We start from the raw sequence: 24844 nt of genomic DNA, 5'->3' as shown, positions 1-24844 counted from the left end.
AAGTGGGGCCTCCCAAAGTGAGGGATATGTGGCAAAAGGGACTGGTAATAAACATCAGAAACATTTCTGGAAAGGAAGAATTTGACCCAATTCAAGATAAAAGAAGCTATAGCTTGAGGAAAAGGTTCTAAGAAAAACATTTACAAATTGATGGAAAACAATTTAAGCACAGAAGCTTAACTGCAAAACTTCAATTGCCTAGCCCTGATTAACTCCTGGAAGAAAGTCTTCATTAAGAACGCTCTCAGTGATAAGTGACAGAAAAATAAATGTAAACACAGGTTAATGTTACCCAGGGTCTTGATGTTAAAAATACAGCAACAACAACAAAAACTTTACAGAACGTATAAAATGAAAAAGTGGGCAAATATATCTTGGAAATAAATAGTCTATTGATTATTTTACCAGTATAGTTTACCTGACAACTCGCTTCTCAATCTTGATTCTCAAACAATAGCAGTTACAAGAACCAGCATCACTTAAATCTTCAACTAAATCTAGAAACAGTTACTAATCAGGAAGAATCTGAAAAACATTTGACCACCTAATAGGGGCAGAGTGCTATAAAAAGGAAGAAACTGACCTTCTGGCACTAGATTGGTTTTGGTGTTCACTAACTACAAAACAAAATGCTTCACCTATATTCTCATTTAAGCCTCACAATCTCCCTTAAAGTGCCTGTTAATTATTACCATTTTAGAGATTAAGGGAAATAAATCACCCAAGGTCAAACAGCTGATAGGTAACAGAGCCAAGATTCTAACCATTCTGAATCTTAAAACCTTCTTTATCTACTCCACCTCACTGTGTAATAACTGGAAATTTTAGCTTGAAGAAAACGGACTTTATTCTGACAAGGCAGAGGGAATAAGAGGTCTTATTCATGTTTATATCCCTCATGCCCTAGGGCATAGTGTTATTTGCATCTAAGTTTTCAGTAAATAGTAATCAGAATTATTGGAAGCAGATGCACAACCATTATATTTCCAGAAAAGGGGGATGAGAGGAGGAAAAGAACCAGGCACTGAAATACAAGACATCTGGTACATCTTATCACTTGTACACTGATAAATGCATTGACTATGTATTTGCTTCCTAATGTAACATCAAGTTTTACACTACAACCTTAATAGCTGTTAGTCTAAGATATCACCTTTCCTTCTACACTCAGCCACACTGGTTAAGATTAGATCTTCTTGTCTTTCACTCTAGTTGCTGTAAAGCAGAGAATTGTTCAGAAAGGACAAGCCTTTCTTAGATGAAGGGCTGTCCTCACATCCTGAGGTACTGCCTCAATCACTCACCAAATATTTAGAGTGCCTCCTCTGGATCAGTAACTAGGCTAGGTATCATTTGAAAATGCAGGTTCTAACTTGATGGAATGATTCATGGTGACTGGTGACTCAAGCCTATAGGCTAAGGTGGACCCGTTTTCATCTGATTCTCAAATCTCACTTCCAAAAGGGAGAATAAAAGGTTTTGGTGTTTCCCCAAAAGTAGAAAGGAAGCTGAGTACAAACCTAAGTAAGGAACTCTTGCCTCAAGTCGTTCAGGGGAAGATCAATGGGTATAAGGGAATTTGTTTTAAAAGCTCCACTCTCATTAGAATGCATACTCATAAATATACACACCAAAGAGCTGTGTGTTTCAGAGCCAGCAGTGCTCTGGCTCTGGGAAAACAAAGTACCACCACGGCTGCTTCTCCTTCAAACAGGGTCAAGGATTATGAAGGTAGAATACTGGGTCTACCAGAGCTCCTCTCCACACCCCTAAATAAAAGCTTAAATTCTATGCGGATGGTTGAACCTAGTAAAGAAACATACCTTCTTGTTTCAATGTAAAAAAGGTATGCTTTTATTTATATTAAGTAAATACCTGGATGTTATATTGAAAACAAAGTAAATAAAATAAAATACTTGTTTTGGAAAGAAATACTCAACCTATTTAAATTAAGTCATTGAAATAGTTCAACAATTTTTTAAAACTAGAAACTATGTGTTAGGAAATGTTAATAATATGTTGGTAAGGGGGAAATCTCCCCCCTATCTTTTTTGAGGTTTTTTTTGGCTGGTCTAATGATTAAATTGACACCAGACAGACTAACAGGAGAAAAAAATGAATTTAATTACCTATGTGTGGGAGTCCATAAGAATATGAGGCCCTAAACCAAATTAGGCAATTGAGGCTTACATGCCATCTGAGAAAAGGAGAAGGGGTTAGGGATTTGGGACTCCAAAGGGGAGGAAAACACTTTACAGGATGGGAAAATGTTTGGTAAACAAATGTTTGCTGGGCTACGCAGAGACAATGGGACACAAAGAAGACACTGGTCTCCAGGCCCTGAAGAGTTCCCCTTACCACTCTTAGCCCATATTCTGTGTAGGTATCTCCCGCGATGGTGCTCTTCCTGGACCAGGCCCTTTATCTAAATTCTTTTAGGCAGTTAAGGGGGAGGTAAAAAAGAAAGACTTCCTGAGTCTTTTGTTTCTTAAAAATAATCAGCATAAAATAATGCTCATGCCAAAGAGAAACATTTTAGGGAGGCAAATTTTGCTCCCCTACTGTCCCACCTTTAAAACTTCCCCCAAGAAATTTCATAGTCCAGAAGCTGAGGTGGAAGATTGTTTTATCTCACTGAACCAGTCTCTTAGTCCTGACAATAGATTAGTTCAGTTAGACTCATTTTAGGAGAAGGTGATTCAGGTGGGCTCCCCAAAATAGGGCTGTGGTGCAAGCAAACAGGCATTTAATGAGGCATTTCTATGGGGACAAAATAAAACAATGGTTAATGACTAGAGCAGACACATAATCCCAGTTCCTGGGATCTGAAGGCAGCCAGTGGAGATTTCTAGATGTCCGGCTTAAAGCATATTCAGATGGAATAGGGCAGGCAGTGACAATTTGACAGATTTTCCTGGTTTGTCACTCAAATGTCTTTGGTGATGTTATCAGGTATACCAGTAAACTTTCTGAGTGGCCCACATAGCAAGAGGCACAAAAAAGATTGTCTAAAACATGAGCAACTGTGGTGATTTCTCTGAAGTTTATATCAAGTTTTCTAGTTTTAGTTTGCAGGGCTTCAGGAGAAAAGGCAATTCTCAATAATTCCAAATCAAAAGGATGGGGAAAAGCAGACATTAGTTCAGAGAGTTGTAGCTAGATATGAGGAAACTAGAAGAATTGAGGATCTAGTCCAGTTTATAGGTAGAAAACAAACCTCAAAGACAATGGACAGTATTAGAAGCTAATATCCACAGTGTATTATTGAAACATAAATTTTCTCTCTAAAATCATGTTTTTATAAGTTTATTTATTTATTTTGGCTGCATTGGGGCTTCGTTGCGGTGCGCGGGCTTCTCATTGCAGTGGCTTCTCTTGTTATGGAGCATGGGCTCTAGGCGCGCACGCTTCAGTAGTTGTGGCACACGGGCTCAGTAGTTGTGGCTCGAGGGCTCTAGAGCACAGGCTCAGTAGTTGTGGCACATGGGCTGAGTTGCTCGGCGAGATGTGGGATCTTCCTGGACCAGGACTCGAACCCGTGTCCCCTGCGTTGGCAGACAGATTCTTTTTTTTTTTTTTTTTTTTGTGGTACGCGGGCCTCTCACTGTTGTGGCCTCTCCCTTTGCGGAGCACAGGCTCCGGACGCGCAGGCTCAGCGGCCATGGCTCACGGGCCCAGCCGCTCCACGGCATGTGGGATCCTCCTGGACCGGGGCACGAACCCATGTCCCCTGCATTGGCAGGCGGACTGTCAACCACTGTGCCACCAGGGAAGCCCGGCAGGCAGATTCTTAACCACTGCGCCACCAGGGAAGTCCCATCACCCTAATTTTTTACCAAAGGTAGTCAACTTAAGACAAATTTGTTTGCAAAATAAGTTTAGTTTCAATAAACTTGGCCTGTTTATCTACTTAAATACAGCAAGAATTGCAACTGACCATGTAGGCCCTCCTAATCTGCTTTGTTGGAACCTTTCATAAGGAATTTCAGACTGGACTTCTTTTTTTATATGTTCAGTATCAGAGAGAAAACCAAATTCTAATTTTGCACAGGCTTACTTTTGTATTAAAACTCATTTACTTAAATAAATGTATTCCAATCTTAACCAGTCCTGACCACACATAAAATTTCTTCCCAAAGATTCCTTTTTTCACAATTCTTCTATAACTTTCTATATCTATTTTAGTTTGTCTCTTGTTCTCTTTCCCATTTAGAAACAATCAGTTTTAGGACAAAGACACTTTCATTTCCATCAACAAAAATGCACCTCCATATCTCATACCTTTTCTTAACCAAAAATACATCTTATTTTTCTTGCATACAGAATTGTTTTCCTAATTATTTCTAGCAGCCTTAGTCACACATGTTAATTAGAAACCTTAATTTCTAGTGAAAATAAAGAAGTAAACAATTGTGAATGGTATTAGCATTTTGTGGCTTGGTGAATTTATAAATACCTTTTATAATTTATAGAAACATGTACCCTTGTATTTATTTTTTAACGTCTTTATTGGAGTATAATTGCTCTACAATGGTGTGTTAGTTTCTGCTTTATAACAAAGTGAATCAGCCATACATATACATATATCCCCATATCTCCTCCCTCTTGTGTTTCCCTCCCACCCTCCCTATCCCACCCCTCTAGGTGGTCACAAAGCACCGAGCTGGTCTCCCTGTGCTATGTGGCTGCTTGCCACTAGTTATCTATTTTACATTTGGTAGTTAATTTTAATTTTTATTTTTTGGCTGCATTGGGTCTTCGTTGTTGTGTGCAGGCTTTCCCTAGTTGTGGTGAGCGGGGGCTACTCTTCATTGTGGTGTGCAGGCTTCTCATTGTGGTGGCTTCTCTTGTTGCAGAGCACGGGCTCTAGGCGTGCAGGCTCAGTAGTTGCGGCAAGCAGGCTCTAGGGCGCCCGGGCTTCAGTAGATGTGGCGCATGGGCTCAGTAGTTGTGGTGTATGGCCTTAGCTGCCCCTCAGCATGTGGGATCTTCCCAGACTAGGGATCAAACCCATGTCCCCTGCATTGGCAGGCAGATTCTTAACCACTGTGCCACCAGGGAAGTCCTGTACCTTCTTAAATAGTGCAATCTTTCAATGTGGCACAGGACGTGGTTATTAATAGACACAAATTTATGTTTACTTTCTCTGCAAGATGAAGATAAAAGTAGATAGACATATATTCCATAACTAATATTGTATTACTTTATCTTATTTGGAAATGACCTAGATATTCAATGAGTTTCCATCATTTAATTTAACTTAGCAAAACTCTAAGGTTTCAAGTTACCAAAAGAATTCTGAAAAGTATTTTTAAGTACACACACCATGATACGTAATTATTGTTAACAAGTTCACGTAAAAACTTTTTATCCTATTTTCATCTATTTAATTTGGTTTAATTATTATACTTAATGCTGATAATGCTAAAGACATGCCTGTTTTAGTTAAACCAATAACCTTAAATTTGCTTTTATTTTCTAAAGATTAATCCTAGATCATGTGAACCTGAAAAATATTTGGTTGAGTTTCTATTATATTTTTGAGAATTTTATATAAGCACTTGTTTAAGCCAATTGAATAGGGCTCCACTGGTATAAAAATATCACACATCTACAACATACATATATAGACTCATACACAAACATATAGACAGATACAAGCAATGATCTTATAGCTTTCATTTAAAAAAAAACTTTAGTCATTAAATGGGCACAATGGTACAAAACTTACTAGTTTACAGAAGAACATTTGGATCCAAATTTTGTTTCAGCAGTTGGAAAAAGTTAAGTTTATCTGTAAACTTAAAGGTTTTTTACTAATACTGGTGGAGAAGACACATGAATTTTCATTCATTTAAATTTTCAAATGACCTTTTCCTCTTTTTGTTATTTTTCTGATAAAATGACCTCCCTTAACCCTCCTACACTGTTGGTGGGAATGTAAATTGGTGCAGCAACTATAGAAAGCAGTATGGAGCTTTCTTAAATAACTAAAAAATTGAGTTACCATATGATCCATCAATCCCACTTCTGGACATATATCCAGAGAAAACTCTAATTCGAAAAGATACATGCAATATTCTTAGCTGTACTATGTACAATAGGCAAGACACAGAGATGAATGGATAAAGATGTGGTACACACATACACACACACCCAATGTAATACTACACTACTCAGCCATAAAAAAAAAGAGTGAAATAATGTCATTTGCAGTAACATGCATGGACCTAGAGATTATCGTACTAAGTGAAATAAATCAGAGAAAGACATATACCATATGATATCACTTATATGTGGAATCTAAAATATGATACAAACTTATTTACAAAACAGAAACAGACTCACAGACATTGAAAACAAACTTATGGTTACCAAAGGGGAAAGGGGGTGGGAGAGGGATAAATTAGGAGTTTGGGATTAGCAGATACGAAGAACTATATATAAAATAGATAAACAACAAGGTCCTACTGTATAGCACAGGGAATTATATTCAATATCTTATAATAAACCATAATGGAAAAGAATATATATGTGTGTGTGTGTGTATATGGAACTGAATTACTTTGCTGTACAGCAGAAACTAACACATCATTGTAAATCAACTATACTTCAATTAGAAAAAAGAAAAAAAAGCAGGAAACCTCCCTTAAGTTTCTGGAACATTTACATCCCAAAGGCACAGGAAAGGAATGCAAGTTCTCCAAGGAGTTGATTTCTTAAGGCTGGAATACTTATACATCTTTTGAGATAGATCAGTGAAGTTAGTTGCTTATCATAGGAATGACATTCCCATCAACTTATGTTGGAATGTTTTTCTTTCTATCCGGATACATTTAGCTTAGGGGAGAGGGCCTAAAAAATTTTCCTATTATGCTCTGAATCTGAGTTATGGTCACAAATTCAGTCAGACCGGTGGCCTTCCATCTTATTTTCTGCCTTTTACAACAAATCTTTCAATGAAGCTATTTTGAAATTTTGAGGCCTTTTGGCAGCTCCTACATACTGATTACAGTAGGTATCCAATTCTGTTTGCTTGATTTGGAAGCCCTTGCATTTTTTTTTTTTTTTTTTTAAATTTTGGGCTGCATTTGGTCTTCGCTGCTGCGTGCAGGCTTTCTCTAGTTGCTGCGAGTGGGGGTTACTCTTCGTTGTGGTGCACAGACTTCTCACTGCGGTGGCTTCTCTTGTTGAGGAGTAGAGGCTCTAGGCACATGGGCTTCAGTAGTTGTGGCACACGGGCTTAGTAGTTGTGGTTCGCGGGCTCTAGAGCGCAGGCACAGTAGCTGTGGAGCATGGGCTTAGTTGTTCCACGGCATGTGGGATCTTCCCAGACCAGGGCTCGAACCCCATGTCCCCTGCATTGGCAGGAGGATTCTTAACCACTGCACCACCAGGGAAGTCCCAGCCCTTGCTTTTTTTTTTTTTTTTGCGGTACGCGGGCCTCTCACTGTTGTCGCCTCTCCCGTTGCGGAGCACAGGCTCCGGATGCGCAGGCTCAGCGGCCATGGCTCAAGGGCCTAGCCGCTCCGCGGCATGTGGGATCTTCCCGGACCGGGGCACGAACCCGTGTCCCCTGCACCGGCAGGCAGACTCCCAACCACTGCACCACCAGGGAAGCCCCAGCCCTTGCTTTTAAGTACACTTTTTAAATGCTCTTATCTAACTGGAACATTCCTGATAATGGCCATTGTCATTCTAGGTTGTAATTTCCTTGAGGACTGGCAGCAGTTTGGTAGGACCCTAGTCACAAATGGAGTATAACCCACATTTTCTTTCTTTCTTTTTTTTTTTTAATATTTTCTTGGCCGCACCGTGCTGCATGTGGGATCTTGGTTCCCCACCCAGGGATCGAACCCGAGCCCCTCGCATTGTAAGTGCAGAATCTTAACCACTGGACCGCCAGGAAAGTTCCATAACCTACATTTTCTGTCCAACCATATCTGGCTGCAAATAGGGTACAACCCATATTTTTGTCCAGCTATTTTTTTATAGATATTTATAGCTTCCAGGGTTATAGTTCATAGTCATTTAATATTTCACCCCCCAATTTCCGTATAGTTTATCTTTTTTTTTCCTTCTTTTTCTTAAGTACAGGACAATTGAACTTCCAATGTCCTAATTTTTTACATATCTGCAAATGTCTGAAGGCAAATAGGAAGGGGTCTGAGTGGATTTTGATTTGTGTTCTAATTTCTGTCCTTCCCTCTTATTAAGAGTCCCTAAAGTTAGCCATTACATATGTATATTTTTTTAACCCACATTTAAATTTGGTCCTTGGATGACAGCTGTCTATATTTTCACTTTTAAATATAGCCAATTCAAAGGATGCATCATCTGGCCTTTGATGAGTAGGGTCCAATATTAATCTCAAATAGCAACTCAAATCAGTAAGCCTTTTTATGGCTTAACCAAAAATGCAAGAGGCACAAAGGATGAAGCCCTCATAAGATCCAGAAAGTTCATTCCCAGAATTCATCAAGAAAGCAAAGACCAGGACTTCCCTGGTGGTGCAGTGGATAAGACTCCACACTCCTAACGCAGGGGGCCCAGGTTCGATCCCTGGTCAGGGAACTAGATCCCACATGCATGCCGCAACTGAGTTCACATGCTGCAACTAAGGAGCCCACCTGCTGCAGCTAAGACCCGGTGAAACCAAATAAATAAATAAATATTTTTTAAAAAGAGAAAGCAAAGACCTTTGTTGTCACAGGTGGTAAGAATGGTGTACTGCAGTGTCTCCAGTTTCTCATGAGAACATGAAATGCCTCCAGTCAAAGACCCACTAATCTGTGACACCAGGCAGGTACTACAGGAATTGGACTTTTCCAGCACTAACAAAACAATGAAGGTTGAGAAGACAAAGGCCCCTTATGGACTGGATCCTTATGATAAATTCCCCTGAGAGCTGGCACAGTTGGAAAAGAGAAGCCAGTTGCAAGGCTAGGTTGTTACCTGGGTTTCTGACCAACAGGCTACAGCTGCTCAGAATCCCAGTCTATTTGATTGACTGACTGCCAAATGCACGCTGATACATGCACCTTCCTGATGGTGGAGACCAGAGAGAATATTCTCACTGGTCATAAAGCTAAGCTCTTAAGGCATAGAACAAGACAAACAACACAACAGACAGAGACGAAGAAAAACAGTGACCATCTCTGGGAGGAAAAGGATCAATAAAAACTGAGAGTAGGCATTTACCAAATTTTTACCAGAGTTGTTGTGCCCAAGGGACTTGTTCCACAAATATCTTCTCCTGCTAATCTAAATTTAGAAAGAGAGAAAAGGGGCTCTCACCACTTTTGATTTCACTGGACCCTGCAGAGATCTGGGAGGCTGACATGGTGAGAAACTTTACCTTCTGCTGGCTTTTATCAGACGTCCCAGGATCTCATCTGTAGCAGTTTTGGGAGAAAGTTTCCAGCCAGTGAAGATTATCCTGACTACACCAACTGTTGGGGAGGGGGAAATCTCCCCCCTACCCTTCTTGAGTTCTTTTGGCTGGTCTAATAATTAAATTGACACAAGATAGATTAACAGGAGAAAAAAAAAACCAAATGTAATTACTACATATGGGGGCTGCATAAGAATAGGAGGCCCAAAACCAAGTTAGGCAATTGAGGCTTATACGCCATCTGAGAAAGAGAAGGGGTTAGGGGTTTGGGACTTCAAAGGGAAAGAAAACAATTTATAGGAAGATGGGAAATGTCTGGTAAACAAATGTTTGCTGGGCCATGCAGAGACAGCGGGACACAAAGAGAACTTGGGTCTCCAGGCCCTGCAAAGTTCCCGCTACCACGCTGAGCCCATATTCTGTGTAGACATCTCTGGCGATAGTGCTCTTCCTGGACCAGGCCCTTTATCTAAATTCCTCTAGGCAGTTAAGGGGGAGTTAAAAAGAAAGACATCCTGAGTCTTTTGTTTCTTAAAAATAATCAGCCTAAAATAATCCTCATGCCAAAGAGATACATTTTAGGGTGGCAAATTTTGCTCCCCTACAAGTACATAAAGCACACTAAGAAGCATAATTTCAGATGAGTGTTTCAGGATAAAGTTAGTAAGTTTCTAGTAATAAGCTTGAGAGCATGTTTAGTAAAACTTGCTATAAAAATGGTAGAAAAGCACAGAGATTCACCAAAATCTAGGTAGGTATCTTATTATAAGTTCATGTGTCCCCAAAATACTTTAAAAAACCCAATTTCAGAAGTATAGTATAGTATTAGTATTTCTTTTAGAGTGTGGTCAGTAACTAAGAAGGTTCTTTCCTAATAAATTTTTATTTATTTATCAAAAAGGGCCATGCAAAGGCAAATGACAAAACGATTTATGTTTTAGCTATTGTTCTTCCTGTTCTAAAAGAATACACCCAAGGATTTCGTAACAGTTTACCAGGCTTTCTGTGTTAAGTATAATAAAGCAAACATGTGCATAGAAGTCTCAGAGCTACAAATAACATATGAATTGGGATTTTATACGAAAGTTCAAACTGAAACTCTTATCAATCATATCATAACATATAAGAAATCTGCTCCTTACTTTATTTCTGTAACTTTAGAATCCCAATTATCCAGATACCATATAGCAAAATAGTATCTGTGCTATGCCTCAAGCATAATAGGTACTTAATAAATACTTGTCTGATATACCAAAACCTTTTCCTTGATCCTATCCCATAACATAACAGTCTGACTAGCTCATGCAGCCATTTACCAGGACTCAGGCAAAGCAGAAGCCTCAGCAACGCATTTAACACCTTGCTCACTGGTCGTCCACCCCTCAGTCTCTATTTGTGGTAAGAAGGGAAGCATAGAGACCCTAAGAAAATCAGGCCTAGAGAACTGGGAATGTTTTGGGACACAGGGAGAGCTCTTAAAAAGTTCTTGATTTTCAGGCCCAATGCTCAGTGTTGTCAGCTCTTAGGAGCAACTATGAAGCTTCCCTGAAGAACTTAGAAATAAAATTGCCCTCTTTGAACTACCTCTGAGATGAACATTTAAATGAAGTACAGTAGAAACACGCAAAGTCACTTTAAAGCTGACAAACAGACAATGCTTGGATGGGTATTGTCCATGGAAGTGAAAACTCAAGCCAAGTTTCTAGCGACAGTAACAAGGCAGTCTTGAAGGAAGATACCCAGGAAACACACCCCTCTGTATTGCTTCAGGCCCTGGGGAGCCACTTTTCCTGTATCAGCCCTAATCTTATCTTACCTGATGCTCTAGGTAAAGCATTCATGTAACTCCCCGAATTCTGATTTGCCCTCATAATTAATGCTTCAGTTTCCCACATGTCTGCCTGGAGAAGGGAAGAATTTGCTGGCCACACGATGCAAGTTTTACTTTACATCTGTAAATTGGCATCCATTTTCATACACTGGTCTTATGAACTTGGTTTCTGTGAGTCTGAGTCACCCCAAGAGATGGATGTGCTCTCCATTTTCTGATGAAATCGGTTTCTGAGCCTGCAATGCTGCAAATCAAACTCTGGACTACAATACATTCTCCCAAGTAACTCAACCTCCTGAGGCCTCTTGGGAAGCAGCCAAACAACACTCCAGACAACACCTCTCTCCATTGATGAGAGGCCAAGTGAACTATTTCCCCTCATTTAAAAATTTCTACACTTAGAATTAATATTACAGTTTTTACTTAAGAAAACCAGCTTAAATACAGTAAAAACAATTTCAAGTGAGTCTTAGATAGCTATTAGACAGTCTGCTTGAGCAACTAATAAACATGCTAGCTAAAAAAAATAAAAGGTATGAATTTTTTCGAAGAAAGAGCTTCACTTTAAACAAAATGGGGGAGGGGAGCTATTAGAGATTAAAAGAAATTTAGACACACTCACCAAATGCAATGGGCGACACCTTGTTTAGTTCCTGTTACAAACAAACTATGGTAGGCAGAATAACAGCCCCAAAAGATGTCCATGTCCTAATCCTCAGAACCTGTGAATGTTACCTTACATGGTAAAAGAGACTTTGCTGATGTGATTAAGTTAAGGACCTTGAAATGGGGAGAGTAGCCTGGCCTCTCCAGGTGGGTCCAATATAATCACATGGGTCCTTAAAAGCAGAGAACCTTTCCCAGCTGGGGGTCAGGGGGAGCTATTACTATGGAATAAGCATCAGAGAGATGCAACATTCCTAGCTTTGAAGATGGAAGGGGACCACGAGTCAAGGATTGCAGCCTCTAGAAGCTGGAAAAGGCAAGTAAACAGTCTCTTCTAAAACATCCAGAAAGGAACGTAGCTATATTGGTACTTTGATTTTAGCCCAGTTAAGACCGTTTCAAACTTCTGACCTAAAAAGCTGGAAAGAATGAATGTGTTGTCGCTCTATTTGCAGTAACTTGTTACAGCAGCAATAGAAAACTAATACACAAACTCAAAGATATTTTGAGACAAATCAGGAGATTTAAACAGGGATTAGGTATTAGATAGAATATTGAGGAATTAAGGTTAATTTTTGCAAGGGTATGGTAGTAGTATTTGGGCTTTTTTATCCTTGTAGAGATACATACTGGAGTATTTACAGATGAAATAATAGTGATATCTGGGATTTGCTTTAAAATAATACTGCCCCTCCCAGCAGGTAAGATACTAAATTAGCAAAAGGTTGGTTAACTGTTGAAGCCTGGGGCTCAAGATACTATTTTACTATTGTATATACTTGAGATTTTTCATAGTAAGTTAAAAAAAAAGTAAATTAATTTAGGAGAGCGCACCTGAACGCTACAGATCAGCACTATCTGAAATTTTCTATAATAATGGAAATGTATTGGTACTAGCCACAGGGCTATTGAGAACTTGAAATGTAGCTAGTGTAACTGAGGAATTTAATTTCAATTTTATTTTAATTGGCTAAATTTAAATAGCCCCACATGGCTAGTGGCTACCATATTACACGGTGCAGCTCTAGATATTAGAAAAGAGCCATGCTGCCTTACTGTTAGAATTCAGTTAATAAGTAAGCTCATGAATCGAGTCAGTGTACACCTGTTATTTCTATCCGCCCAGCTTCTCTTTCCCTTTCTTGCTAATAGTAGTACCCAGCTCTGAGCCCCACTCCAAGCCCTTCTTCACCAAAGAGGTGGGGCATGAGACCCAGGCTACAGTACAACTTCTTCCTGGCCCAAGAATAATGACCAGAGGCAGGACAACCACACTCCTTGCTTGGAATCTTCTGTATTAGGAAGTAAAGTAAGTCCCTTGATCAGGAGTTGTATGGATGGAACCCTAGAACTGCTAGCCATCATGCTCCCTTGACACATGATGAGACTCCTAAGAGAGTAAAACCAAAATTAGGATAAAGATGGGCAGAGTCTTCTCTTCAAGTTCTTAGATCCAGTCAACTGTGGAGTCAACTCCACCCTTTCTTTCCCTTCTTTCAGTTGGAGAAGCCAATAAATTCTTTCTTTTTTTTTTTTTTTTGCTTATGCTATTTTTGAGTTAAGTTCTAACAATTCCAACTTTAAAAAGTTTTAATACAAAGTCCCGTAAAAAACTTCTTAATGCCAGGATCATTAGCAAAATAGTAAGACTAATGGCACTGCTATAAGCTGAACTGTGTCCCCCTAACCCATATCTGACTATATTGGAGAAAGGACTTTTATGGTGGTGATAAGGTTAAAGGAGGTCATAAGGGTGGAACCCTTATCTGACAGAACTGGTGGCCTTATAAGAGGGAGAAACAACAGAAGTCTCTATCAGCCACGTGAGGACACAGTGAGAAGGCAGCTATCTGCAATCCAGGAAGAATCCTCACCAGAACCTGACCATGTTGGCACCCGATCCCAGGCTTCCAGTCCCCAGAACTGTGAAAAAATAAATTTCCATTGTTTAAGACACCCAGTCTGACATTTTGTTATGGCAGCCCAAGCTGACTAATACGGGCACCCAGTATAACTTGCCTAGTGGCAGTTACTACCAGGTCCTTCTTCAGGGTGAAGTAGACCCTGACAAGCAAAAATAGTGATATTGGGCTTCCCTGGTGGCGCAGTGGTTGAGAGTCCGCCTGCCGATGCAGGGGACACAGGTTCGTGCCCCGGTCTGGGAAGATCCCACGTGCCGCGGAGCGGCTGGGCCCGTGAGCCATGGCCGCTGAGCCTGCATGTCCGGAGCCTGTGCTCCGCAACGGGAGAGGCCACAACAGTGAGAGGCCCACGTACCGCAAAAAAAAAAAAAAAAAAATAGTGATATTGATCTTTTGTTATTCCACTCTCAGTCTTGATTTCAGTTTAGACTAAAGTTGCTTTTTAACTGGTTTTTACTTTTTCAAATAAAAAGATCGGCCCAGCTATCTTGAATCTCATTACCAATTCAGAAGCATTACACGAATAATATGGAAAAAAAGTTTTTAGTGACATTAAGCAGCTAGAATTACATTGGGGAGAAAAGCTGATAAATCACATAGCCAAATTCAAGTATTAATCTTTTTAATTTTTCATAGTTTATTCCTTATATTGATAGGTTAAGAAAGTAAAATTTTCCTAAGTACTGATTCATAATGTTTATAAGCAGCACACAAAACATTCAGTTTCACAAACAGTAATATCCAATGATCCCCTTAAATGCAATTTTAAATCCTTACTTTAAGCTAAGTGCAAGAATAATACAATAAGCTAAATACACACAAAACCTGTATATGCTGAACTACAAAAGTGGTTTCCATAGCCACACGTGGTCTTAGTCAAGTACACATTTCCACAATGAACAAGTACTAACAAATATGTTAATAAAACACGACCCCTGGGCTTCCCTGGTGGTGCAGTGGTTGGGAGTCCGCCTGCCGACGCAGGGGACGCGGGTTCATGCCCCGGTCCGGGAAGATCCCACATGCAGCGGAGCGGCTGGGCCTGTGAGCCATGGCCGCTGAGCCTGCGCGTCTGGATGACTGTGCTCTGCAACTGGAGAGGCCACAACAGTGAAAGGCCCGCATACCGCAAAAAAAAAAAAAAAAAAACACGACCCCAAATGCTTATCCTACCATCAGCTTTTTCAGCAATGCCATTCCTGCTACTGAAAACACTTATATTTAGAAGCTTTAATTTGACCTGGGGAAATGAGTTCTCTTAAAACCTGACAAACAGTATAAGACCCAAAGATTTTTTTTTTTGTGGTACGCGGGCCTCTCACTGCTGTGGCCTCTCCCGTGGCGGAGCACAGGCTCCGGATGGGCAGGCCCAGCGGCCACAGCTCACGGGCCCAGCTGCTCCGCGGCACGCAGGATCCTCCTGGACCGGGACACAAACCCGTGTCCCCCGTATCGGCAGGCGGACTCTCAACCACTGCGCCACCAGGGAAGCCCAGCCCAAAAGATTTTAAATCAAATAGGTCTTCCAACACAGAAGAATTCATAGGAAACTTTTAGTTTCTCAAAGAATTAAAATCAAAAAAATCACTTGTTATCTAAAGAAGAGTATTAAAACAAATTATCTTAAGACAAACACTCTTAAAAAGGCTGTATTTTCTATCATTTTCTCCTTAAAAGAAACACAAACCAGTTCACTATCTTTTAATAACTTAGACTACTGTAATCTAAAAACTTTAGAAACATCAAACACATGTCTTAGCTATCAAAGGTACCATTGAGATTTCACATATTAAACAGCCACAGTACAGCCTACAATGGCACAAAATCAGAAGGAACTGAATGGTTTGCAAGGTACTTTGACTTACATGTGGTCATTAAAATCCAGTAAGTAATTCAAAGTATAGTAATATAACGGCAGGCAATTAAAGGCTCAAATATCACTCTAAAATTGAAGACATGAATAAAGACTGAAAACGTTGTGGTTCTCTATCTTTCATTCACATGGCTAGATATGAGAAACTTACTGTGGAAAATATAGTTATTAAATATGGTTTCCCCAGAAAATAATGAAGCTTCAGAAAGTACCAAAGGTGTCAAGATCCATAGTTTGCTTCATCAAATGCTTTTCTAGCTCGTTTCAATTCTTCATTCATAGTAAGCAAGTCTTTAACCCTAGCAAACTTTCTTGGGTCCTTTCGAATCAAGAAGACGATATCTTCAACTTGTACCCGACCTTGTCTTCCAATTGACATTGCCTTGTGAGTCTATTACAAAAAAAATATTAAATTCAATTAATTTTTTAAAAATCTAACATTTTATTCTTTTAACTTGTGTCTATTTAATGCTGGTGAGTTTGAAACTTTCTCTTCTAATTATTATAGCTAGTCACTTATGAATTGTCTTTCTATTAATGTCCTTTGTCCACTTTCTACCGTTATTAGCAATGTTTCAATGCTTTATAGACATTTTAATATTAAGGACATTAAAACTATCAAATTCATTGATTTAAAAAAAATTTTTTTTTACATCTTTATTGGAGTATAATTGCTTTACAATGTCGTGTTAGTTTCTGCTGTTTAACAAAGTGAATCACCTATACGTATACATATACCCCCATATCCCCTCCCTCTTGTGTCTCCCTCCCACCCTCCCTATCCCACCCCTCTAGGTGGACACAAAGCACTGAGTTGATCTCCCTGTGTCATGCAGCTGCTTCCCACTAGCTATCTATTTTACATTTGGTAGTGTATATATTTCAATGCTACTCTCTCACTTCGTCCCAGCTTACCCTTCCCTGCCCCTCCCGTGTCCTCAAATCCATTCTCTATGTCTGCGTCTTTATTCCTATCCTGCCCCTAGGTTCATCAGAACCTTTTTTTTTTTAGATTCCATATATATGTGTTAGCATATGGTATTTGTTTTTCTCTTTCTAATTTACTTCACTCTGTATGACAGACTCTAGGTCAATCCACCTCACTACAAAGAACTCAATTTCATTTCTTTTTATGGCTGAGTAATATTCCATTGTATATATGTGCCACATCTTCTTTATCCATTTGCACTGATGTTTCTTTCTGTGTGTTTTGATATATGTAGTTTGTCTTCATTTGCATAAAATAATTTTATTTCTTTGTAACCACCGCTTCATTTAAACTTTGTGTCCATTTCAGTAGCTGATAAATATTGGTGGGTTTCCTTAAAATCAAATCTCATCCCCTACCATTACATATTCATACTGCAAAAACAAAAATTCATCACAGCATTATTTCTAATGACTGAAAAAGGAAAATTAAATATTTAATAAATTGAACAAATTTGAGCACACCTAGTCAATTAATATTGTGAAGCCATCAAAAATATTAATTATGCAGTAACACAGGGAAAATGTTGTAGACGTACCTAAGTGAAAAAGCAGGTTCTACGACTATATATACTGTATGATTTCAGTTTTATAAAGTTTAAAAATATGTGTAAAAAGACAAAAGAATATTCACTAAAATCTCAGCATTAGTTATCTCTAGGTAGAAGGATTACAGATTTTTATTTTTTCCCCTGCACTCTTTAATACTTTCTAAATTTAATCAATATTACTTTCATAAGCAGAAAAAGATTTAAAAAATGGACTCTCTGACCCAGTAATTTTACTTCTATTATTCTTTACGAAGGAAATAGTCCAAAACACAGGGTAAAAATTCATAAGAACTGAACACAAACAAACTCAGTATTCCCATCCCTGCAAACATATCCAGAGAAGGGGGAAATTTCATGAATATGGTCATTCAAACTTATCTACTCAGTTGAAAATAATATGTAAATAATTTCAATAGGGAAATGGTTAAGTATATTAGAAAATAACTTGAATGAATTTTATGCAGCTACTAAAATAATTGTGATCAGAACATAGGAAATATGTATTAAAAACTTTGAGTAAAAAGAATGTTTACTATGATCAACACTATGTAAAACACTGTATATCTTTACATAAATACTGGAAGAGGGAAATTTATGTTGGATGATCGGATTATGGGTAATATTTTACATTTTATTCAAGGATCTTATAATTATGTCCTTATAAATAAAATTCAGAGGAGGGGGTAGAATATATTGTGTGTGCATGTGTGTGTGGGTGTTTGTGTATGTGTGTGTGTATACACCCACACACACTTATCTCTCTCTATCCTTAATGATAAATAGTAACTTCCACAAAACAGGCACTCAAATGGCACTCAAGCTTATTTCAAAGGATGCCATAGTTCTAGTCTTATCTAAAAGTTAGAATTTCAAATCTATTCCTTAATTAACTAAGACCAATTACAAAAAAAACTTACCATTTCAGTGATGAACTCTATGACAAGGTCTTCAAGAATATCTACTGACTCAGTATAAGGATTCTGGTCATCCCCAAACCCATACATCATACACCGTACTGTAAAAAGAACAATCATTTTTGTTTAAACAAACTTGACCAATACTTTTTCAAATTAGAACTAAGCTATAGAAGATATTGGTATGAAAGTATATTTACATTGTATTTCTTGTCTCCAAGTATGGATTTTGGTGTAAAAGGTATTAACCACTAGCACATAACCAACTGTTTTTACCTAGCCTTCCCTAGGTAGGAACTCCCCTTCCCTCCCAGCTACTGAACCTTGATATCAATATTCCTTCCCTAATCTCTATTATCTACTCACCAACAACCCCAGAATACCTTTAAGTAGGAAACTTCGTAGCAGGAACAGGATGAGTAGCAATGGTTTAGCCTTTACTGGGAGTGTTTTCAGGGGGTGAGGGGGAGGTCTTGGAAAAAAGAAGGCAAAATCCTTTCTGATACTACCATAAGGAAGAGGACATGAGAGAAAGTGCTCCAATTACCTTCTTATAGGAAGAACAGGTTAATCAAAAGGAGAAAGCAAAGGGCTTACTATACAGAATCTTGACATTTTATTCCCTGGATCAAAGCAACTGCCAGCAAAGCCCTTTTAGTCTTCATCTGAAGGAACCATAGAAAATGCAAAAGAGAAGAAAAGTCTACAGAGTAATGAAAATAACTGCTAATAGCTAAAACTTATATAGCCCTTACTACATGCCAGGCACTGTTGTAAGCGCATTTAATCCTCAGGACAATCCTCTGAAGTAGAAACTACTATTATCCCCTTTCTACATAGATGAGAAAATTGAGGCATAGAGTTTAAGTGATTTACCCAAGGTCACACAGATAGTGAGATGGAACTTGAATTTGAACCCAGATGATCTGGCTCCAGAGTCTATACTCCTACCCACAACACTATTACACTTCTTGGTAATTTAGGGCAGATGAGATCCATATGGATTCTTATGCTATAGCCTATAAACTCCCAATCAGTCCATGGACAAGTTTTGAGAAGTCCTGGAACCCTACTGAAATTACATGTAAAAATTTTATACTTTATTTGTGTGTGCATTTTTCTGGGAAGAAGAATCAACTCTTAGCAGATTCTCAAAGGGGTAGAGAAATACTAAGAAACTCTGTCATATGTTAGAAATGTTTTGTATCTTGATCTGACTGGTGGTTACAAGTATATGTATATATGGAAAATTCATCAAGCTGTTCGATGAAGACTAGTGCAATTTATTGTATTTAAGTTTTACATTTAAAAAAAAGGAACGGGGCTTCCCTGGTGGCACAGTGGTTGGGAGTCCGCCTGCCGATGCAGGGGACACGGGTTCGTTCCCCGGTCCGGGAAGATCCCACATGCCGCGGAGTGGCTGGGCCTGTGAGCCATGGCCGCTGAGCCTGCGCGTCCGGAGCCTGTGCTCCACAACGGGAGAGGCCACAACAGTGAGAGGCCTGCGTACCGCAAAAAAAAAAAAAATTAAATAAAGAAATAAATAAATAAATGGAACGAACTCCTAGAACACTTCTAAAAGTAGGAATGAGTACGTTAAGAATAATTTCCATTTAGGAGAAGCAAAAGCAGGCAGAACTAAGAAGACAGTAGACCAGGCCTGCGGAAGAAAAGAAACAGGTGACCTAGAAGTCAGACTAGGATAGAGAAGTGCCCCTAGGGTTTATTCTGGCAAAAGCTTTTAGGTCCAGATACAGGAGGGAGAAAACAAACACAGGAGCCAATATTTTCTCCCCTCTGTGTTTTTTGGATTCTGAAATTTTTGTTTGCTTTTTTTTCCGTTTGTTTTTTTAGATAATTTCAGACTTAGAGAAGAGTTGCAAAAACAGCACAATGTTCCCGAATTCCTATATCCAGCTTCCCCTTATGTTAACATCTTACACAACCAAAGACATTTCTCAAAACTAAGAAATTAACACTGGTACAAATACGTAACTTATTCAGATTGTACCAGTTTTTCCACTAGTGTACCTTTTCTGTTTCAGGATCCCACAATATTTAGTTGTCATGCCTCCCTAGTTTCCTCTGTTCTGTGACAGTTCCTCAGACTTTCCTTGTCTTTTTTTTTTTTTTAATTTATATATTTATTTATTTATTTTTGGCTGCGTTGGGTTTTCGTTGCTGCGCACGGGATTTCTCTAGTTGTGGTGAGTGGGGGTCTCTGTTTGTTGTGGTGCACAGGCTTCTCACTGCAGTGGCGTCTCTTGTTGAGGAGCACGGGCTCTAGGCGTGCGGGCTTCAGTAGTTGTGGCTCGTGGGCTCTAGAGCGCAGGCTCAGTAGTTGTGGCGCACGGGCTTAGTTGCTCTGCAGCATGTGGGTTCTTCCCAAACCAGGGCTCGAACCCATGTCCCCTGCATTACCAGGTGGATTCTTAACCACTGCGCCACCAGGGAAGCCCTTCCTTGTCTTTTATAACCTTGACACTTCTGAAGAATACTGGTCAGTTATCTTGTAGAATGTCCCTCAGTTTGGGTTTGTCTGATGTTTTCTCATGATTAGGTTATGGTTATGCATTACTAGAAAGGGAATCACAGTGATGATGTACCTCTTAATGCGTCATATCAGGGGTATGTAATGTCAACATATATTACTGGTGATCTTATTAACTTTGATCACTTGGCTAAAGTAATGTCTGCCAGGATTCTCCACTGTAAACTTAATATTTTTCCTTAAATATTTTGAGGGAGATACCTTGTCATTAACATTCTGATGGGGAGAATTCATCAGTAGGGAAATATACTTCACTGGAAGAGCAAAATCATATTAGACAGGAAGTATGTGAACTGCATTTGGTTAAAGGGTCTGTAAAGACATAAACAAATAAAAGTGAATGCTTTGAAATTTTGTGTTATATTAGCAAAAATTTTTTTTTTAAAAAGAAGGTCTAGGAGAACAGATCTTGGTCAGTAAGTCATAGGAAGATTCAGGTAAGACAAGGAAAAGGCTGTGAAGATTCCAAATTCTTGTCATCACTCTGGGATGCTCTGGTGTAGGAATCCCCTTCTTATGCCGACTTAGGTAAAACCACGTACAAATGGAGTAAATAACATCAGAGATGGAATAAGTAGTGTTAAACTTAAGGTGAGAAATTGAGATATAGGAAGGGATTTGAATGGCAAAAAAAAAAACCCCACATATTGACTCTGTAGTTTCAAGAGCATTTGGGAACTGCTTACATCGGAACTAGCATAAATAAATCAGGTGATGTGTCGCCTTCTCAGGACTGGGAGATGGAGAGCACTTTCTCACGGTGCCTTAAAGGGGCTGACCTTGAACATCAGTGGTAGCAGCAGCTCTCCTTGCTGCTGCCACAAAAGGTCTACTGAGGGAACAGACTAGACAACCAAAACCTTATAATCTCTATGCCACTGGACTGCCTCACATTGTTCATCATCTTCCTGCCTTGTCCATTGCCTTAGTCCAAAGCCCCAACTTAATTCCTACCCTCAGCACCTGTTCCAGGATCCAAAAGAACCTTTGGCTTACAGTCAAAGGAGTCCCTGCTCCTACTGCTGAAAGGTAAAGGACAGGGGAGGTAACGGAGGTATGTTCTTAGGCCCTGAACTGAAACACTGATCACATCTCTTTACTTAAAAAAAAAAAAAAAAAAAGTATGGGTGTGTGTGTATACACGCATATATATAAATACATAAATTGGGGTTAGGGTTATTACTATCTGTGATTCACAGGTTAAACAGAATTTATGCACAAGTCTGAGAATATTGTCCCTACAAGGAAACACATTCAGAACAATAAATCTACTTTGAACCGACATACCCAGAAGTTTTTATCTATAAAAAATCATTGTCAAATACTACTTACGTTCTTTAGAAAAAAGTCTCTTTCTTTTACCCTGTCCACCTTCTGCACCTCCTCCAATTTCTTCACTTTCTTCCTCAAACTAGAAGTTAAAATGTATATATAGATACGTCAAGCACTGCTTTTGACTTTTTAATAATTAACATTTTTTTCCATCTTCAACACTGATGTCATGCCAGAAAGCCTAAATAAAGCAAGCAGCAAAAAACCATGAAACCTTAGCATTTTAGGGGCCTTACAACTATCCTATCCAACTTCAGACTCACACAGGAATGGCTTCTACAATGTCCACAACAACTGTACTGCCTCTCCTGGAGCAGTTCCAACGACCATACATTCTTTTTTTTAACCAACAAAGTTGGCCTATTTCTAGACAGTTTTACTATTAAAAGAGTTGATATTGAATAAAAGTAAGCAAAACTAGTATTTACTAAGCACTGCTTACACAGTGCTAAGAACTTTCCTCAAGTGAGACTTAAGCCTATTTTATGACATGAAAACCGAGGCTCAAAGTTAAATAACTTTGCTCACAGAGAACAAATACTAGCTTTGTCCTCTGATGATTCTCTAGGTGTTTCAAAGGGTGTCTGGCAAATATGGACCAAAAGCAAAGGGCATGGGACCACCCTCCTACTCTTCCTGCCCCGCGTCCTACGACTAATCGGAAGAAAAAGCCTAGCACGGGGTGAAGTCCCCGATTCTCTCGGCTGAATTCACTAAGGAAAACAAACCCGATTCTCGGCCTCCGCTACGGTGCCCGAGGGAGTGAATAAAAAAGTGGGTTGGAACAGAGGCGGTCACTCACCGTGGGGTCTTCTTCTTCATCTGCCATCCCAGCAGCCAGCCACCTCCAGGGCGCGCCCGGCTCCCATGGAGCAGGTTTTACTACTTCCGCGGCCTCACTTCCGGTGACGCGAGGAGGTGGGGCGGGGCCTAGTTGGAAACCCGCCTGCGGAAGTGGAGCGTGCGCGTCCCGCCCAGCGGTGAAACCACAGCAGTACTAAAGGAGGGAAGGGTGACGTCTTGGCAAGAAGGAATTAAAAATTAGCAACGAAAAGGAAATCACTGGCTAGGTGCCGTGTATCTCGCTGTCTCCTTGAACTTGCTTCTGCGTATCAGATCACCGCTTCCTTATTCGGGACTGCGAAGCTTTGGATCATTGAGGGGCTAGCCAGGGGTGTAAACAATTTCAACAACTTAGAGTACCACTATGATTTATTGCCAAGCTTATTCGTTATTGGGGATATTGTACTTCGCTACCAGTTCTCAAGGGAATGTTATCTCCCCTTAGACTGAGGATTTAATTTTTGTGGTTTTGTTTGTTGTTTTTTTAATCAGAACAGTGCTTGGGAAAACCAGGGACATTAGAAGGTTAAAGCTAGGGATATAAGGTGTTCTGCAATGCAAGAGATGATGTCACCAGGGAAAGATTGTTCCACAATACACTATTTCTGAATGTCCTGCTAAACATTCCTGTGAGTGAAAAATCTGTTCATAATTAGCTGGGCCTAGAACATAACTTTGTTAACATATAAACACAAAGCATTTTCCTATGCTTTTAAGGTACATTGAATTTTCTAGGAACGCAACTGTGAGATAGTAGAAAGTGTATGTATTGATCTCTGCTCACCCACCCCACCCCTCTTCCTGGCACAGAGCTCCTAAAACCCTTGTAATTTGCTAAGTGATAAGAACACTAGGGCGTCTTTTGTTCTAATGAGGCAACTCTGGGTGGGCTCCTGGATGGCTTCTGGCTGGGTCACCAGAAAAACCAAGCCATGATTAGAAGCTTGGAATTTTCAGCCCTCTCCAGAGCGGGGAGAGAAACTAGAAATGGAGTTAGTAATTAATCATGCCTATACAAGGCATAACAATTGCCCTGTATTGCCTACTAATTCCAATAGTAGGAGGTTCAGAGAGCGTTCAGGTTGGGGGGCACATCCGCTTACCTGGAGGGTGATGCACCCCCAACTTCATGGAGGCAGAAGCTCTGTGCTCAGGATCCTCTCAGACCTTGCCCTATGTGTCTCTTCATCTGTATCCTTTACCATACCCTTTAATAAACTGGTAAACGTGTTCCCCTGCGTTTTGTGAGTTGTTCTAGGAAATAACCAAATCCAAGGGGGAGGAGGTCATGGAAACCTCTGAATTTTAGCCAAGTCAGACAGAAGTTGTGGGTAACCTGGGGACCTACTACTTTCGATTGGCATCTAAAGTTGGGAGCAGTCTTGCGGGACTGAGCCTTTGATCAGTGGGATCTAAAACTATCTCCAGGTAAATAGCGTCAGTATTGAGTTAAATTGCAGGACACCCAGCTGCTGTCACAGAATTGTTTGGTGTGAAGGGGGGAGGGGGGACCCACATATTTGGTCATGAGAAGTGTCATAAGTGAAGCGTTCAGTGTAAAAGTAAAGGAGAAAGATACACAGGAAGGAAAAAGCTGAGAGTTTTCCCCCAAACAGTAACTACCCTGAAATTGGAGAGATATAGTTCTTTGTTTTATTTGCAACTTATCAAGAGCTGTGAAACATTTCAGGAAACAATGTCATGAAAGGCTGTATCAGTTGTAATAGTTTGGATAGCCAAAACTCACTGGAATAAGTCTGCATTTTAGCTCCTGCATTCATGGTGCAAGCATATACATATGGGTGCAAGCATCTGAAATCATTATACCCACTAGTGTAGTCATACCTGAGCATTTACATATTGAAACACATATTATTATAATTCACTGTCTTTATTTTACTTTACATTATAGTTAGGACATTATATTTTATAGTTACATGGGTAGTTAGGTTAGTTATTATTACTTTGAAACAAATTATC

At 39.6% G+C, this 24844-nt stretch overlaps 1 protein-coding gene across 1 annotated transcript; it reads right to left on the bottom strand.

The window, feature by feature from the left end:
• Window positions 1-14340: 14340 nt before the first annotated feature.
• On the bottom strand, window positions 14341-22962 carry TAF13 (TATA-box binding protein associated factor 13). Its single transcript, XM_019920054.2, has 4 exons — window positions 22824-22962; window positions 22022-22100; window positions 18142-18239; window positions 14341-16077 (listed from the first exon to the last, which is right to left on the bottom strand). The coding sequence occupies exons 1-4, from the start codon at window positions 22848-22850 to the stop codon at window positions 15907-15909; spliced, it is 375 nt and encodes a 124-aa protein (XP_019775613.1). The 5' UTR covers window positions 22851-22962; the 3' UTR covers window positions 14341-15906.
• Window positions 22963-24844: the final 1882 nt, after the last annotated feature.

This window comes from Tursiops truncatus, chromosome 1 (assembly GCF_011762595.2).
Source record: "Tursiops truncatus isolate mTurTru1 chromosome 1, mTurTru1.mat.Y, whole genome shotgun sequence".
Taxonomy (NCBI): domain Eukaryota; kingdom Metazoa; phylum Chordata; class Mammalia; order Artiodactyla; family Delphinidae; genus Tursiops; species Tursiops truncatus.
This window is presented reverse-complemented; position numbering and strand designations above follow the sequence as displayed.